Source organism: Gobio gobio, assembly GCF_949357685.1.
Source record: "Gobio gobio genome assembly, chromosome: 2".
Classification (NCBI taxonomy): domain Eukaryota; kingdom Metazoa; phylum Chordata; class Actinopteri; order Cypriniformes; family Gobionidae; genus Gobio; species Gobio gobio.
Window position 1 is genome coordinate 47,724,274 of NC_137098.1, and position 20,050 is coordinate 47,744,323.

General features: G+C 37.7%; 1 protein-coding gene across 2 annotated transcripts in view; it reads right to left on the bottom strand.

Annotated features, from left to right (window-relative positions):
• Positions 1–20,050, bottom strand: part of apba2b (amyloid beta (A4) precursor protein-binding, family A, member 2b) — a 96,425-nt gene that overhangs the window by 29,959 nt on the left and 46,416 nt on the right. For both annotated transcript variants that reach the window (XM_079839066.1, XM_079839065.1), the window contains exons 3-4: positions 3,896–5,110; positions 1,184–1,264 (exon numbers count right to left, since the gene is read on the bottom strand). In XM_079839066.1, the coding sequence (XP_079695192.1) occupies positions 1,184–1,264; positions 3,896–5,068 (1,254 nt within the window). In that variant the 5' untranslated portion in view covers positions 5,069–5,110. The remainder of the gene's footprint in view (positions 1–1,183; positions 1,265–3,895; positions 5,111–20,050) is intronic.

The following is a 20,050-nucleotide window of genomic DNA, read 5'->3' on the forward strand; positions in this document are numbered from 1 at the left end:
TTGCCATCCTGCCCAGAGTATAGACAATGAGCCCTATGATAAATAACCTAACACTCAGAATCAAATGGAAACCATCCTGAAAACTCTGGATGATCACAAAACAAAATCCTGTCAGTCATTCTAAATCGGCTCTTTGCAGGACTGTGTCGAGCACTGTAGGCCACAGACACACCGTCAGACAGAGTAATAGCCATCATTTTACTACAGAGCCATCCAAATGGAGGTTATGCTTCAAGAGGTCTTCATTAAATGCAATCTAAGGACTCAAAAGCTCCCTCAGCCAGGGTAATTAAATGTGTTCAGAGGAAGTAAGGCAAGACTGAATACTGCTTTACGTGACATAAGAAGAGAGTTGCATTCAAATGCAAGTGATGTATACAAACAGATTCCCTTAGGTGAATACATAGTGGATTAGTATTACCATTATGCTTTGACTTATTGGGAGAGTGCTCCCTTGTTTGCAAAATAACATATTTATAGAAAAAAAAAAAGAAAAAGAAAAGAAAAACAATCATGACAGTGAACAGCTCAGATATTTTTAAGGAGGTTTAACAATGAATATTCTTGACACTCATGACCCTAATTCACAAATTTCATTTGGCTGTCTCACTACCTCCTACATGTGAAACATTCATAATGTGGTTTTTATATCAAAAAAGGCAAACACACAAAAAAAAACGCTTGTGTTGAGAATTATCTAAAAATGACCTTGGCAGAATGTTTGGTAGCGCTATAAAACATGTTTTGAACACCTATTTTGTGGTTTTGAGTAGCTGCCCAGATGATGTCTCATATTTTATGGCTCTTGCATTTAGGGTATGAGGCTCGTATGGAGGTTACATTAATACATTAAAAAATGTATAGAGAAGCAGTCGAACAGGCAGCTCAAGGCTGAACTCCCCTCAGTCTATGTAAATACAGTAGAACCAGGGCAGGAGAGGGCAAAGCCAATTATTTTACTATATCAACACATGGGGGAGGATGGTGGCAAGCTAGTGCATCAGCTTAGATATACTGGGGAAAAAACATATAAATTGTCTAAGAAAGCCTAGAGAAATGTGTAGTAAATAAGATGACAGGCAGACATTGACTAGAACAGCTCTGATGGAAATATGTGGTGATTATGTGGGGTGAATTCTGTCACATATTGATTTGTTAATGTGTTCTATGATTATACGCTCACCTCAGTGACATTGTTGTTCTCCAGTGGTCCATTGAGATCAGACCGCTGCTGCTTCCTTGGGTGTTCTGCACTATTAGACACCTAGAGAGAATTTAAATTGAGAGAAATTAGTGAAAAATGAGCTGCGAGTGAAATGTGACACTAAAAAAAGACAGATTTGTCAAATTTGATGCATATGAGAACCAAAAAGCAAACATTACAAACAAATTATACAGTACAATGAACACAAGTATTGAAACAATTTGGTCAAATGAACATATGCTGTCTGTAACTGAAAGTGCACAGTGCTAAAAAAGACACTTTTAATCTTTGTCTGTCTGCAGGGAAGTTAAAGTCTCAAATGAGCACTCTGTCTACTGCACATAAGGACATTATTACTTGATGAAATTCATTTGTTTCCTGACAGGATAAAATGTAATCTCCTCATTGCCCAAAGGCAATAAAGAAGCAGGAGGGTAATAGAACTTCACAATACATTCACTGGACCAATGAGGCAATCTGACTAAATCTCACCCCTTCACCTAATTCCCCCTTGGACAGATTTAATTTAATTCTGTTTTGAAAATGCTAAGTAAGACATTTTGAAGAAAATACCCAAGAAAACATAATTTTTCAAACTTCCATTAGAAAGTCAGCACCTCTTTTCATTTTTCAGCAAACCAGACTATTTTGGCATAATGCATGAATATTATTGTGTTTGTCTTTATTACTTGCTTGGTGACTTTAGTCAGAGGTTTCTAGCAATGAGCCAGTTTTCATTTTGGGGTTGTTCAAGCAGATGAAAAAAAAAACACCCACACAATGTACCTGAGTGAGCATAATGAGATGGAATCTAAAAAGCTTCTCAATGTAATGTATTCTAGCGGGGTGGAAATTTGTTTATTCCCGAGCATTAACAAATGGCTGCACATATGAAATTCATATTTGGGGATTTCAAGAAATTGCTTTTGATCAGGGTCCCCTTCATGTCTGGGCTACAATGAGACGGTTCCAATTTCTGCTAGATGATTTCCTTTCATCCTTTTTAACTTGCTGCTCAAACTGAACACTTTCCCCTTGAAATGAGCAAAGTAAATGGTAATAACGGCCTATTCTCTATAATTGTCATTGGAACTACCCCCAAAATGATGTAAAAATACATCTACATTTAAGAAAAAATTCTGAGCCATCTCCAAATATCAAATTTTATGCATCAGCTCTTAAGAACATAAAATAGTAGATCATTACTCATTGCTCAGCTGTCAGAATTCGGAGGTTCAATCTTGAGCATAATAAGCACTAGTCTTGTTTACTTAAATGCCACTTGCATTTAAATGAGGGTTGTCAACATTCACATTAATATTTAACTATAATAATGAATATGCATATTTCGGAGTGCCCTTTGGGGATGATATTTATTATTAGATTAAAATAAGTAACATTAATTATTAGATTAATATTTCTGACTGTTTAAATGATTAGTTCACTTTAAAATGAAAATTACCCCAAGATTTACTCACCCTCAAGCCATCCTAAGTGTATGAGTTTCTGAACTTACGAAAACTGAGTTTCAGAAACTAGATATTTTACTTTATACGATTTTAAATATGGATATTTTTCTTACACAAACAACTAATAAAACAACTTTATTAACCCCCCGGAGCAGTGTGGCACAGTTATGATGGATATAGATGCACTTTTATGGACTTCAAAAACAGAGCAACATTCACTGCTATTATAAAGCTATAAAAAAAGATATTTATTAATATAACTCTGATTTGTGTTCATCAGAAATAAGAAAGTCATATACACCTAGGATGGCTTGAGGGTGAGTAAATCATGGGCTAATTTTCATTTTAAATTGAACTAATTAACTAATTAACTAACTTTCCAAGTTTTGTTGTTGTTGTTTACATAAGGACCAGGAAGGAATTTTTTTTCAATCAATCAATCAATCAATCAATCATTGAAAAACCCCAGAGACATATGTCAGACATCTACTAACATTCAAAAGGTTGGGGTCAGTAAGATTTTTTTATCATTATTAATCAAAAGAAATTAATACTTTTATTTAGTGCATATTTTATTTAGGATGCATTAAACTGATCAAAAGTGAAAAAGACATAATGTTACAAAATATTTCTACTTCAAGTAAATGCTGTTCTTTTGAACTTACTATCCATCAAAGAATCCTATAAAAACTGTATCACAAAAATATTCAGTAGCACAACTATTAATAATAATAAGAAAAGTTTATTGAGCAGAAAATCAGTATATTAGAATTATTTCTGAAGGATCATGTGACACTGAAGACTGGAATAATGATGCTGAAAATTCAGCTTTGCCATCAAAGGAATAAATTACATCTTAAAATGTATTTCAAATAATAATAATATTTCACAATATATATATATTTTTTTTTTGTATTTTTGATCAAATAATTGCGGCCTCAGTGAGTATAAGAGACAGCTTTTAAAAACATTAAAGAATTGTACAAACCCCAAACTTTTCAACGGCATAAACACATCACAGACAAGCTGCCTTCAAGAAGATGAATATTAGTTTGATCTAAATTGAATACATTGAACAAATTGAACACAAATGTCCTATGTATTTAGTTGATCTTATTGCTTTCATATTTACTGAGCTGTTTTGAGCTGTTTTCTGTTTTAACTGAACCATGTATTTAATTTAATGAGCTGCATTTACAGCTTGCTATGCAAATCCACCTACCTGCTCTCTCACTTGGTCCTGCGTCCATCTCTGTCTGTCCTCTGGTGTGTGAGGTCGTACCCTAAAGTTCCTCTGGAGCTCAGGATTGTGTCTGGCAGGGGGGATGTTGAGGGATTTGGGTCTGCCGTCGTGACGGTGAGGCTGAGGGTAAGGGGCAGGGGCAGGGGCAGGGGCAGGTTCGGGTTTGGAGCGTGTCTCTGGCTGGTACCCGCTTGGTGCTGGATCAGATGCCAGCTCCTCTGGGCTCTGATCAGTGCCGCTGCTAAGACTGCCCATACTCATGCTCATCTTAATCTCAGCCACTATCTGATCAATATCCTCCTCCGCCTCCTCTCCCGTCTCCCCCTCCATTCTTTTATGCCCCCGGTACGGTGACACGCGCATAGAGTTTCCATTGTCCTCTGTGGCATAGTAGTCACCTGCGTATCCATCTCTGTCTTGCCCCACCTGCGGCTCTTCCTCCTGATCAGGGCAGCAGCCCTCACTTCCCTCAACATCCTGCACTTCCTGATCTTCAATGGGAGGTGGAATCTGGTCCTGGTGGGGATCCGGATAGTGTTGGTGGTGGTGATCGAGGACAGGTTCAGGTCTGCCGTCGTACAGCTGCTGGTCAGAGTCCTGCTCGAGTACTTCGCAACGCACCTCTCCATCACTATGTGCATTGTCCTCTCTCTCTACCCATTCCTCAACTACTTCCTGGCACTCGTCTGTGTCCGCAGGTGGCTCCATGTGACCGTCCGAGTGTCCGCATTCTGGATCGTTACAGTCCATTCCCTCTAGGTAGCTGTCATCCTCAGGACAATAGCGGATATAATATGTCACACCTTCATCCTCTTCCGGTAGCCCTTCATCGAAATCGTCCTCTTCTTCGTCAGACGTATTGTTTACATAGTCTGAGCTGGAGTCTCCATCCAGACTGTCCGGGTGGCTGTGGTAGTCTCTGTGGCCATGCTCTGGAGTGGTGGGTGTGGTCGGTCGGCTGTCTGTCAAATCTCCCTCTTCTTGGTTGTGGTAGGAGTGTTGGGACTCCTCAGGGTCCCTGCGCTCTTCATACTCCTCCTCGGGGTGCTCCGGGTCAGGGTCAGGGTACGGGGCTGGGCCGGAGCATGGAGCTGAAGCGTGAGGCTCTGTGGCCATGCTGCTGTTGGTCCCTGGCCTCTTCCTCTGAGCCATTGAGAACCACTCACAGGCCGATCATCACTGGAATCCTCAATCCTGCAAAACAAAGACACATGGATAATAATAAGTTTGGCAACATTAATAACTAGTTAAATTGTATAAAATCAGTTCATTTAATAATGGTAGGTTGACAACAAAACCCTGACAATTAATATAAAGCACATACAGGTGGAAATTCACAATCAAATTCTTTACAATATATCTGACCAACCAATGTGAATCTATTGTTCAAATGGTAGAGTGTGGCGTTAAAAGGTCATGGGTTCGAGTCCCACGGATAAAAATGTCAGTCGCTTTGAAAAACTGCACATGCCAAGTGCATACACTATCGTTGAAAGGTTGGGGGTAATATTTTTTTTTTAATTAAAGCCACAATATGTAATTTTTCGCTGCTAGAGGTCGCTTATTCAAAGGAGTAGGCATAACTTGATGACCTCTTGATTTCAAGGAGCTTTTATTATGTCACAGACGACCGCTTCTTCCGTACATGCGTATGTGGGGTAACGCAGCACTATTTTATCATATTAGGTACATTTGAGTGTGTTGAAAGGTACGCTATAATGCTACTCTGAGCATTCGGACGGCGACTCAGCGGCTACTATGAGACACTTGTTGCACACTGCAGTAAGCTAGATCGATAGTAGGCATGGTAAAACATGGTAAATCAAGAAAACGATCAAGAAAACAAGATTCAAACAATAAGACTAACTGTGTTGACCTATATAACAATGATTCGTTTTCTGTTGATAAATGTATCCAACCTGTCAAATGAAACACATAAAAGCGTCTTTGGTGTTTCCCTAGTTCCTACAAAATAGAACCGTAACGTAACGTAGCGGAAACGGTAACGCAGGTATAATATCATTGATAAGCGACGCACGGACACGGTCCGTGTCATGGTTAAAATTCTTAACATTTGGGATAATGTAAGTACACAAGTGAACAAAATATATAACATTGTTCTAGTAGGTTTTGGATATTTTAATCCAAAAATCTTACATATTGTGCCTTTAATACTTGTATTCAGCAAGAATACATTAAAATGATTGAAAGTGATAGTAAAGACATTTGTAATGTTGCAAAGATTTATATTTCAAATAAATGCAGCTGATCACAAATTCCTGAAGAAATGTATCATGGATTATATTAAGCAGAACAATTGTTTTCAACATTGATAATAATAAGAAATGTTATTCATGCACCAAATCAGCATTATAATGATTTCTAAAGGACCATGTGACACTGAAGACTGGAGTAATTTCCAACACAGGAATACAATTATATTTGAAAATATATTAAAATAGAAAACAGTTAATGATATTGTGATAATATTTCACAATATTACTTTTTTTACTAAATGTAAGATTAAATAAATGCAGCCTTCTTTCAAAAACACAATGTTTCCAATGAAGCCCTCATAGTTGTTCAACAGCCACATATTGAAGCACTGTTGGGGTGTATTGATCTCGGAGTGGAGGCACAATCTCTTCTCAGCTCTCAGCACCTGATCAATTTCAGTCATCTAGCAACTGATGTTCATTCCACATGCACTCCAGCACCATCATTGAACCGCTCCAGCTGAGAAGAACAACACCTATTTCCAACTTGACTTTCGAAGTATCAAAACAATCAGCCTAATTACTCCATCAACATAATGCTGACCTTTAGATTTGTTTTCTTAGCAGATTCGAACTAAAACAAGAGTGTATAAATATAAAAAAAAAATATTTCAATAAAATAATAATCATTAAAGAACATTTTGTATATTTTGTATATAAAACTTGAAAATTTGAAAGTAAAACATACTTCTTTTGTTTTGTTTTTTACTTCAATTCAAAAGGTTTTTTTTTATGTTCTTGAAAAAAAAAAGGCTTACCGCTTACTGAGGCTGGATTTATTTGATCAAAAAATACATAAAAAATAGTAATACTGTGAAATATTATTTCAATTTAAAATAACTGTTTTATATTTGAATATATTTAAAATGTAATTTAGTCCTGTGATGGCAAAGCTGAATTTTCAGCATCATTACTCTAGCCTTCAGTGTCACATGATCCTTCAGGAATCATTATAATATGCTGATTTGCTGCTCAAGAAACATTTCTTATTATTATTATTATCGATGTTGAAAATAGTTGTGCTGCTTAATATTTTGTGGAAATTGAAATACATAAATAAAATATTGATTTAATTTTTCTTTTGTGTCTGGGGAAGTAGAAGTGTTTGTTGGCAGAAAAAAAATAAGAAAAACATTAGCCCAAGTGGGCAGATAGAGAAAAAAATAAATCATTATTGTTAAGCAGTGCAAGAAGCAGCAACAATAGCATGGTGTCAATATCAATGTAATGCCTTTTGTAGAAAAATATCTAGTCTTTTTGCAGGCTCTTGAAAATCTTTACGATCTTGACATCTTGGGACCCTTTAAAAATTCTGGGATAAATTGCACACGTAAATTGCAGTTTGAGGATATGAACATCACAGAAAGAATGGTTGTAGTTTTCTGTCAGATGCTTGTAAGAGTAGGCAAGACAAATTTCACCACCACCACCAAAAAAAGCAATTAGATGTCAGTTTTCAGAGATAAATCATGACAATAGCGGTGGTACAGAGGCTGCATAATCACACACAGAATGTAAATCTCAAATTAAACGTGTAATGGACGGTGTTGGTGTAAATCTTGGACTCTCTCTCTCTCTCTCTCTCTCTCTCTCTCTCTCTCTCTCACAACACACACACACACACACACACACACACACACACACACACACACACACACACACACACACACACACACACACACACACACACACACACACACACACACACACACACACACACACACACACACACACACACACACACACACACACACACACACACACACACACACACACACACACACACACACACACAGCCATGTTGCTGTCTCCGTCAGATGCCTGAAACAACAGCTCACGAAGAGACTTTTATTGCCTTTTGTTCACCCTTTCTCCCTGCCTTGAATTATGCCTTCCATCACCAGTCATTACAACAACTAATTATCATTGTGCTTTTGCTCCTCCAATCTTTCTCTGAGTGTGTGTGTCTGAGGGGGTGACACTACATGAATTTGTCGACTTATAGAAGCTTTCATTGTCTACACACATACAGCAGCTTTTAATGAAGCCTTGATTTTTTATGCCTTCGCACACTAGCATATCCAACCCTTATTAAATTCATCATCATAGTTAAACCCTGTCTGATCAATCTACACCTCTCAGAAAAACGCCTCTTTGAGGAAATCTCACAGTTTCCTCTACACCTGTTATTGAGGAGCAAGTATGCACTAAATGCAACAGCCTCCCAAGGGCACCCCTGACCTTTCACCTCTTTGTTCAGGCACAAGCCACACCCAGTAATAATGTCTGGATTGTGGTTAACCATATTTATCACACACACACACACACACACACACACACACACACACACACACACACACACACACACACACACACACACACACACACACACACACACACACACACACACACACACACACACACACACACACACACACACACACACACACACACACACACACACACACACACACACACACACACACACACACACACACACACACACCACAGCATATCATTTCCATTTACTGAAGCTGAATACATTACCATGTCAATGACCAGACTGTCAGTAAAGATGCACAAGAAATCAATCTCGTCTGCCCCGAACAATCGGGATCACATTCATTTATGCACAACATATTTAATACGAAACTTAAGGGCATGAAAGCACCACAGCAGACAATATACTAAAATGAACTCAACCAGGCAGACCAAGCTGTATTGTACATTTATTTGGGTTTTAAATAAAAATCGTAAAACTACTTTAAATCCCTGGATTAAAAATTGTATGAAATAGAATCCTGAGACAATCCTTTAAATTGATAATTCACCCAAAAATGATCATTCTGTCATCATTTACTCACTGTCTTGTCTTTCAAACATGGTTTTCTTTCTTCTGTGGAATACAAAAGAAGTGCTTTTTTTTGGTCTATACAATAAAAGTCAATGGAGTCCAATGCTGTTTTAGACTTCATCGACTTTCATTGTATAAAAAACAAAACGGTAACACTTTACAAAAAGGTTCCATTTGTTAACACGAACTAACAATGGAACTACAACAAAAGTTGTATCTGTTAATATTGTTTAATGGCCCTGAGCTAACAGGAACTAACAATGAACAATTTATTTTTTATCAACGAACGTAAATAAAAAATGATTAAATATGAAATGCATTGTTCATTGTTGGTTAATGTTAGTTAACGCATTAAATAATGTTAACTAATGAGACCTAATTGTAAAGTGTTACCAAAAACAGCTTTATCAACTGAATAATTTCACTTATATCACTATACAGTCTATTCCAAAGGCTTGTCTGCTTTATTTGCCAGTGGTTTGCAGCACCAAGACACACACTGGAGCTGTCCTAGCAATAAATGGCTACATTTAGCATGGGGGAAAACCCTGCAAAATACTGCTTTGTTAATTGGCCACAGAACTTTTTAGATGAAAATTGGCATACAACTGCTGTGGACTCCTGCAGAGAACCTTACAACCCCTGACTATATCAGACACAACAAATGGCTATAAAATGCCTTATTAGTCACGTATAAATGTCCAGAGCTGTGCGAACACACACAGTTTATTTAATTTAGGGCTTAAATGCCAAAAAAAAAAAAAAGTTTTCCCAGATAACTTATAGTTACCATAACCTCTCTGTACCATTTTAACATAAAACAGACAATTAGTGAATTGCAAATAGAACACATCATTATGAGGTAATGTGACTGTAGCATACATTCTACAATTAGACAGTATACCGTACACTGCTGTATGTACTAACTTAAGCAGTATTTAAACCATTTTTCCAGTCCTTTCAGGCAAATAATAACAACAGCGCCTTCAAGACACAGTTCATCCTTTCAGTTAAAATCTACCTTTATTAAATAGTATTGAGTACACAAAAGCTAATATAAAAATAAGATGACACTGGAAGTTTAGTTTGGATCCTAGAGGACAGAATTCAAATTATTCTAATTTAAGAGCTATTGTTTGAACAACAACAACAACAACAACAAAAAACAGCTCTTACAAATACAAAACCTAGAGAAAAAGGCTAGAGAAAACAAGCATATACAATCAGACTTTTAATTCAGAACCTTATAGTAAAAGACATTGGGCCCTATTTTAACGATCTGAAACGCAAGTATCAAAGCGCGAAGCGCAAGTAACTTTGTGGGCGGGTCTCGGCGCTGTTGCTATTTTCCCGGCGGGATAAATGGCTCTTGCGCCCGGCGCAAATCTAAAATGGGTTGGTCTGAAGTAGCTTCATTATTCATAGGTGTGGTTTGGGCGTAACGTGAATAAACCAATCCGAGCGTCATCCAACATTCCCTTTAAAAGCAGGTGCGCAAGTTCCATTATGGATTGCTATTATTATGGCTTATTTACCAGGCTCACGCCAGGAGCGGTTCACAGCCGAGGAGACTGATGTTCTTGTAAGAGCAGTGAAAGACAGAGAAGTGAAGTTGTAATGTTGTACATTATGGTAAAGGTGATTTCACAGTCTTTTTTTTTTCAGTCTTTCAGTTTTTTCAGTTTTTCCAGTCGATTTTTTTTTCCTGGTTCTTGACGGACAAACCAATTTGTCAGATGTCCTTATATACGTCTTGCCACTATTGGGCAAACAGGTCTTATCCTTAATTATTACAATTAGCCTGAATCATTTGTAAGTTAGATTTATGCCTATTTTTTCACATCTTCGTGGCACACCACAATGATTTCCGTCATCTCATGTGTTAATATTTTTTTAGTGTAACAATTTATGATTTGCAAAAATAACTGTTGCATCTGTGTAGGTTACATGAGCAAAGTGTATGCGCGTTGTGCATACATTATGGTCAAGCATGCGCCCTTAAAATAGCATAATGAACAACGCGCAACGCGCCACTGACTTTAGACTAGGTTTTTTCTGGTCAGTGGCGCAATTGTTTAATGGAACAGCAAAATAGCACCAGGGATTGTTTGCGCCGGAACACGCCTCCTTTTTTGCGCTGAACCGCCCAGGTAGCGCAAGTTCATTCACTAGTTTAGCGACGTGCTTCTGTGGAGGGAAAAGCGCGCTTTGCGCGGGTGCAAAATAGGAATGACACATGCGTCAGTGTACAAAGTCAATTGCGCTGGGTGCAAGATAGGGCCCATAGTGACAATTAGCCCTGATGTCCCCTATATAAATGATATCAGACCTAAACAAGCTTTCATTCAACGTTATCATGACTAAAACGGAGAAATAACTACAGAAAAATCACACAATGCAGAAGCAATATGGGTGGGAAGAGTGCTTGTCTGAGATGTTGTCAAAGATACATTCATTTATTGGTTTGGCAGAAGCTACAGTATGTCGCATCAGTTTATGATCCATGATTTCAATTTAACAGCCACCGAAGCCATACATTTTCAGTATGGGGATAACCATTACAGCACAAGCACCTTTTTTTGCTTGAGTTGAAATACTAGTCAAACCTGCTGTTCTCAGCTCTAAAAGCTTGAGTTGCACTGCAAGGGTCTTCCCAGGATGAATGTTTTTTAGATTTAAAAATCCATATTTCATAGGTAAATCAGGGGTGGACGACATGACCAAAATCTTAAATCACGATATAAGTAATTTTATTTCACGATAACAATATATATACAAATCACACAATATAGCTATTTTTGCTTGGAGTTTCATAATTTTATCACCATTTTAATTTAAATATCATTTAACTAATACTAGCATGAAAAACTCTGTGACAAAAAAAAAAAAAAAAAAAAAAAAAACAGAACAATGACACAAATGAAAGATCTACCTGAAAAACTTTACGCACTGGAAATACAACTTAAAATGTATAAAGAAATTAAATACATTAAAAAAAACAATGCATGGTCTTTATTGTGTAAATTAAATATAAATGTATTCTTATTAAAGTTACAAAAGTGATTCAGTCAAGAGCAGTGAGAGATTTTCTCTCTTTTTTGTTGTTGTTTGATTAGCATCAACAATGACAGCAGGTAAATTTGGATGCTTTAAGACCGACTGCATGGATCCAATATACTCGGGCAATGTTCTTTTTCACTTTCTCAGTTCTTTCTCAACTGTTTACGCTTACTTAAGACATAAATGACTGTTTACTTGCAAATACATGGTCACTTTGACACATAGGTATTATCCATTCAAGCCCAATTAGGCAGCAAAAAGAACTGCACACGCACATACTGAAACGAGTATATGAAATGATACAAATTGTGCTTCAACGGTTTAAAATCACCTGCTTAAAAATGCATGCAAACGATCAAGCGTAGCACGTTAGTCAAGCTCGCATCAGCTGACTGTCAGCTGATCACGCCTACCTAGGAATATGATGTCTATCACCGCATACATACATAAGCTCCTTCAGTATTATCAGCAGCCATCGCGTTTGTCCAGAGCTCATTTACACTCCTCCAACCCCAGCTCCTCCTCTCGTCCAGTCAGAATTTGGTATTCTTATTTCCCTTGAATCAGACTGAATTTTCGAATTATTTTGTACATTAAATATTGATATTAATGATATCTGCAATACATTATTTTGGTTCTGTTCTGTTTACCCTAAGGGGGTTATTGCTGCTCTCCCTGCTCCATGCTAGGCTGCCAGGCCAGAACAGAACCATAATGTCAATCCAAACTGCATGCTAATTGTCAATCATCTTTGACGATAGTGGTCCTGACAGAAATAAGCTTTTGAGACCGCGCAGCACATGAACGTCACATGAGCACGTAACCGCGAAAGAGGCGATAGTCCAAAATCTGACAAATTTCTACCAGTTAATCTTGTGTACCACTACATCACCCACCCCTAATCATCATAATGTAATAAGCAGGCTTCCAAATAGTAGTGCCTTAGATGCATGCAACTTAGACTTAATTGTTTTGTGCCAAGCAAAACAGCCAAAAAACAGATTTGCAGACCAGCAAAATGCCGTTTCATTTCCAATGAGCAGGTTACAAAACAGGAGGGGGTTAAACAAGCCTACACGCTGTGCTAATTATTTCCTGGAGATTTTCCAAACATCCTTTAACAGCTTTAACAGAGCTAATGTGACTGTTAGTCTGGTTTATGCGTTGCCGTACTGACCTACACAGACCAGAGGATAATTGCATGGATTCAGCTGACATGCTGACAATGAGAAAATTGGGATTCACAGTTGGACACATTTGATTGTATAACAAGACAGATATGCCATCAGAATTCCAATAAATACCATTTGCATTTTATCGCATTTCGTCTGGAACAAACCCTGTTGGTGACACAATAATAATAAACATTTAGCTTGTTATCTGAAGCATTTGTAATACCCCTGATGATATAACACAATGGTCAAAACAAAACAAAGGTGCTCTGGTAATACATGATTTGCCAGGATTCTCTGCTAACAACAGTGTGGATGAGAAGGTTACTGTCGACAGGGATCCTCATTACTGAAATCATAGAAGCAGAGGGAACTCTGGGTAGAAGTCCAAAGGGTCTAGCACAGACAAACATTAATCTGTTCTTGTCCTTGGTGGTATGAGCTACAGAATTGAATTTCATGGACTAAGGAGTTTAAGCAACTGGAGAGAGTTACAGTGATACAATGGTATTGAGTAAAGTGTCCAGTGTGCACTCACAGATCTCAGCTCATAATAGGAGACAGGATCGCTTAATTTTTTCCAAAATTTGGTTGAGACATTTTTAATCAAAATCTATTAACCAAAATGTATTGTCTGAAAAGTTTATCACTGCATAGTTGATATTGTTTCAACTTGATATTTGATATAGTTGATATTGTTTCATATATATATATATATATATATATATATATATATATATATACACATACACAGTATATATATATATATATATATATATATATATATATATATATATATATATATATATATATATATATATATATATATATATATATATATATATAGTGAGGAAAATAAGTATTTAATCACCCTGCTATTTGGCAAGTTCTCCCACTTAGAAATCATGGAGGGGTCTGAAATTGTCATTGTAGGTGCATGTCCACTGTGAGAGACATAATCTAAAAAAAAAATATCCAGAAATCACAATGTATGATTTTTTAACTATTTATTTGTATGATACAGCTGCAAATAAGTATTTGAATACCTGAGAAAATCAATGTTAATATTTGGTACAGTAGCCTTTGTTTGCAATTACAGAGGTCAAACGTTTCCTGTAGTTTTTCACCAGGTTTGCACACACTGCAGGAGGGATTTTGGCCCACTCCTCCACACAGATCTTCTCTAGATCAGTCAGGTTTCTGGCCTGTCGCTGAGAAACACGGAGTTTGAGCTCCCTCCAAAGATTCTCTATTGGGTTTAGGTCTGGAGACTGGCTAGGCCACGCCAGAACCTTGATAGGCTTCTTACAGAGCCACTCCTTGGTTATCCTGGCTGTGTGCTTCGGGTCATTGTCATGTTGGAAGACCCAGCCTTGACCCATCTTCAATGCTCTAACTGAGGGAAGGAGGTTGTTCCCCAAAATCTCGCAATACATGGCCCCGGTCATCCTCTCCTTAATACAGCGCAGTCGCCCTGTCCCATGTGCAGAAAAACACCCCCAAAGCATGATGCTACCACCCCCATGCTTCACAGTAGGGATGGTGTTCTTGGGATGGTACTCATCATTCTTCTTCCTCCAAACACGTTTAGTGGAATTATGACCAAAAAGTTCTATTTTGACGACGAGGCGAAAAAGGCGACGAGGCCTGGTTGTGCTGTGCTAGAGAAGGTGGAGAGTGTTGTCACTGTTTTTTTCCAACCTGGAAAAAGTTTGAAATGGAGAAATTTCGAAAAAGTTCGAATTGCTTTGAAATTGAGGGCCTCCTTAATTATTTACACCAGAGCAGAACTCGCTTTTATGAAAGGGCATGAACACGTGCTAACAAACGGTGCCAATCACAACACACTGGGCCAGCTAACCAATCACAGCACATTTCGTATTTCGGAAGGACGGATTCATTGAAACAGGAACTAAAAGGCGCATTCGCACCAGACTGGGGATAGGTGTAATAATGTAAAATATGTGAAAAATAACGTGGTTTTTTTAACAATCAAGCATGAAAACATTCTAGTACAGCCCAAAAACAAAATCAAGACTTCATATAAAAAGGCATAATAGGATCCCTTTAATTCTCATTTATCTCATTGACCACCACACAGAAGATTGCAATAAATAGCCAAATGTTGGCTTGGAGACTATTATGGTCCGTATATTAATTTCTTTCTGTGTTTATGGAAAAATGTCTACTCTTTGCTCCCAAAATGTGTTCTAATCAGATGTAAAAGTAAACATCTTGCCCCGAATTCATACACCAAAACATTCATCTGAATATACGGATGGTATAAGCCAGTGATCCACTGCTACACTTTCACCTTCTCAACCATCTCTTCATACCATCAGAAAAAAAGGAAATATGACACAAGCTACAAATCTGTGTGCGCAGGACAGACTGTGAATGAGTCCATTTGAAACCCAGAGGTGATGAGAACGGAGATGAGTTCAATCCCCACAGTGCAATTCTTCATCCCCCGGTTCCTTCTGCATGTCTGGGCATTTTACATGCGGCTTCACTTCCAGCGGTGTATTTCAGAGTAGGAACGGAGGAGTGATGCCTGGCACAGGCATAGTGGTGTGCTGCCTCCTGTAAACAGACTTATTTATTTCTAAAATGAGCTACAGCTTTAACTCACAGTGGGAAACTTTTCTTGTTTCCTTGACAAATGTCTCTACTCTTTCACTTAACGGGGGAGAGCGAAGAGATGAGAGAGTTGAATTCTTCATTGCCATCCTTACAAAGGAGAGATGTGCAGCTAAGCAACACTCCCTGCTTCCTTCACTACTGCCTGTTCCTTATCTATAGGAGACGGACATTGTTTATCTGGTGCTGAGACAGCAGATACAGCCAGAGAATCACAGTTTTACACATCTCACTAGCTATCTGCTGTATACAAAGCACACACATTAAGTGTTGTCTCATTGAGACAAGACAAAGAAATGCACCAAAATGTGTTTGTGAGCATCTCCACAAAAAAGATCTTCACAGGAGAGTTGAGCATAAACAGCATTGAATCGAGCATCAGTGAGGCCAAATCCGCTTTACTCTTTTGGACGCTGGTTAGCCAATGGGATGCTTACGCCTTTTAATGACTTGCTTTATCAAGCGTGGCTTAAGTTATTAAAGATGTGAAAGAAAGTCAGGCAGAAAAATTAGACTTGCGCCAAATAAATTCAAGCTACACTTCTCAGAAGTCTGTTAATTTCTGCCAGGGCATTAGCCGAAGAGCCACAATATTTGGCATATGACATGCCATCGCAGTAACAAAAAACTAAACTATTGGAATACCATGAATTTTTGTATGTACTGTATGTCGCTGTATGTGTAACTACCATAGTACAGTGGTTTTTAAACTTTGTAGAAAGCCAATTAAAGCAATTAAACATTTATTTGAACATTGTTTATTAGATTTATAATAGATTAATATTTTAAACATTTTCAGTTTAAAATGATTTTATAAGCGCACAGGTTGTGTGTTCGTTCACTCTTGTCTCATGTTTTGTGAGCATTTGGTTTATGTTTTCATTGGCCAGGCGCTCTTGTGTTGTTGTGTCTGTGTAGCACGCCGTTCTTGTTTCATTAGCCGCATGCTTTTGTGTTATGTTTTGTGTGAACATGCGGCTTGTGAGATCTCACGGCCTGCGTGTTCGTGTCTTGTTTTGTTTGAGCACATGGCTTGTGATTATGTTCGCTGGCCATGTACTCATGTTTGTTTTGTTTGGTGTGAGTGGCTTGTCATTTTTGTTACTTTTTGCCATGTGCTCTCCTGCCTATTGTCTTAACCCCACCCATCTTGTTATCTGAGTATTGGTTCAGTTGACCCCACTGGGGGCTATTCCAGAAAGCAAGGTTATCTTACCGTCAAACATACCCTGAACTCTCAGTTGATTAACCCAAACCTTGCTTACTCGAGGTATGCTGGTTACAAAAACGCATCCGGGAGTAAGTTCAGACAACCCAGAGTGTGTTCACGGTTAACACACAAGACATTCTCAACAGAGCCACGAATCAACGAGTCACAATGGAAACGGACACTAAGAAAAAGCACGCCATACAACTTCTTTCTTCTTCTTTTATGTTATGGCTATTTACATACTGCATATCACCACCTATTTGGGGGTTTTGCAATCATTTTTCAATCTTTTCGTTTAATAATCTTTAAATCACTTTGAATAAGAACTATTTTGTTTGCTAATTATATAATTAAAAAAAAGACTGATTAAACTAAATAACAGAATATTCAATACAAAATATTGTTATGCCTACTGAAGCATCCTCAATAGGGCACACATGCGCTGAACACCTCTGAAGTAAACTAACCCTGGAACATAACCTGCTCCGGAGCAGGTTATGTTCAGAGAGTGAGTTGCTATGGCTACTTACATATCCTAAAAGTTGTCTCCGTTTTTGGAACTGAAAGTTGAGGTATGTCACATAACCTGCTTTCTGGAATAGAATACCCCCCTGCTCTCCCTCGTACCCTCCTCGTTTGCTGCCCTATTTATTCTCTTTGCGTTTTCAGTCCTGTGTTGGTTTGTTGTCGTATGCACCCCTTGTGTTCTGCCCTGCCATATCTAGTCCTGTCTTGCCCAGCCTTGTGCTTTCCTGTTCTGTTTTATTTTATTATTAAGTAAAAATCCCATTGTTTCTGCATCTTGACTTGAGCCCTCACCTCATCCCTCAACCCTAAGCCTGACAGCATATCAAAACACAGGCGAAGAAGAAGCAGAAACAAGCGATAGAAGCATATGCACATATAAAATAATGCAATCATCAAACATTAAACAGCATATAAATAAAATTTAAAAAGTCGATCCAGGGAGAGGTACAGGACTGTACAAGCTTCGGGGGTGTTGAAGGAAGCCTTCTACTCCATCTATGAATTTTGAATCTGACCAGGATGTTATCTTTGACACAAAAAAAAAACAATTCTCAGCTTTTTGTAAAAATTTTTAGCTTTCTGTTTTTTTTAAACGTATCCACATTCAAGTGTTGATAAAAAAGAATGCATGTATAAATGCCAGAATAAAATATTTTTGTTGTTTGATTGTTTAAAAGCAGAGGCTGTTTTTTCTTTTGACATAGGTCTTTTGCATGTTCAGATACAACAAAATATTCTGGGGGGCCATGAAATTTTTGTGAGCCAGTGACTGGCAAAATTTTTTTTTTTAAATGACGGTGAAAAAAAAAAAAAAAAAAAAAAGAGTTCTTATCCTTTTTCTTGAGATTGTTCTAAAGACAAATCTTAAAGGCCAATTCATACCGCACAGATAAACACCAACAAATAAGTTTGTTGGGTTTTGTCGGATCAGAGTGTTACCCCTGTCAGAGTCTCTTGCCGTTGGTCATTGTTTGTCTTCACCCGACTGAACTTGTTCAATCAGCGTTTGTCGGTGTCTGTTGGGGCAGTGTGAATGTGACAGTTATTTCTTATAAAATTCAAAATTCAATGGGCAACTTGTTTTTTATGTTTGTTGCTGTTTGTCTGTGCAATGTGAATTGGCCTCCAGAAGAATTTGAATTCTTAAAAAGAATAAAAAAAGAAAAATCTCTATAAATAGCCTCTAAAACCTCCATCTTGTCTTAAAACCCCAAAGATAAAATGTTTAATGAATTTGGGTTGTTTCAGATATTAAGTATTGTAACATAACACTACCTAAATATAATATGTATTACTATTGCTAGGGATGTGCACACATACTCTGAAGTTAATAAATATTATAATTATGACTTGGCAGCAATGATTTTTGGCAGCATTATGATTATTACCGTAATCAGGCAGTGCAGAAAAACGAGGTTTGAAGTTTTTTCTATTCAGTTGATCAGCAAGTCTTCGGTAAGAACCGCCATACAATAAGATAACACAAAAGCTTGTTCTTAAGAAAATATTTGATAATTTCTCAAGAATTACACTTGAGAAACATTCTTACCAATGTTACCAATCTTATGAAATGTCTTAGCTTCTCTCTTAGGAAGATTATGGTAAATCTGGCCCCAGTATGATGATCAAAGAAAGATATTAGTGTAACAAAGGTAAAATCACTTAATTTTTTATAAGAATACCTTTTTTGGCAAAAAAAAAATAAATGTTAGAAAGAATAACAAAGTTATAAAAGTAAGACACAGAGGATCCATTGTGAACACACTGACAGAAGAACTTCCACCTTTCAAGAGGATAGGCAGAAAGCCTGCTGTGGCAATGCTCTTGCCAGCCATTTTCTGAATCAAAGTCTTCCATGTAGGAGACATAGGCACAGCATGTGTGGACTGTGTGCATCAAAACTGCCTGATTCACCTTCATTACAACTCACCTCGTCCCTCACTCCCAACCGCTTTCATTTCTCATTTTCAACCACAGGTTTGGTCAGCCAAGACTTCAGATTCACCTCTGACTCACGGAAGTTAAGTGAAAGAGAACTGGGGAACATAGTGTTGAATGAATGAATGTGGAGATTACAATCACACCCTTCTGAGAGGACAGCTTCACAATGTATCTTCCTCCAGTCTGTTCATAAGCCATTATTAAAACATAGTTCGCCAGCATGTTTTTTTAATCTGATGGCACTTTATTAGATATGAGGGTTTAGTCATGTGCACTAACGCACTTCACATTTACACGACGAAACCATTGTCACGATTAACAGGTAAGACTGAGTTTACGTCCTTTTCAACTGTAGAATATTGTTGGACTTTATACTTCATCTTTCAAAAATAAGACCTGAATCTATAATGAAATTTGAAGACAAACATTAGAGAACATATTAGAAACTCCTCC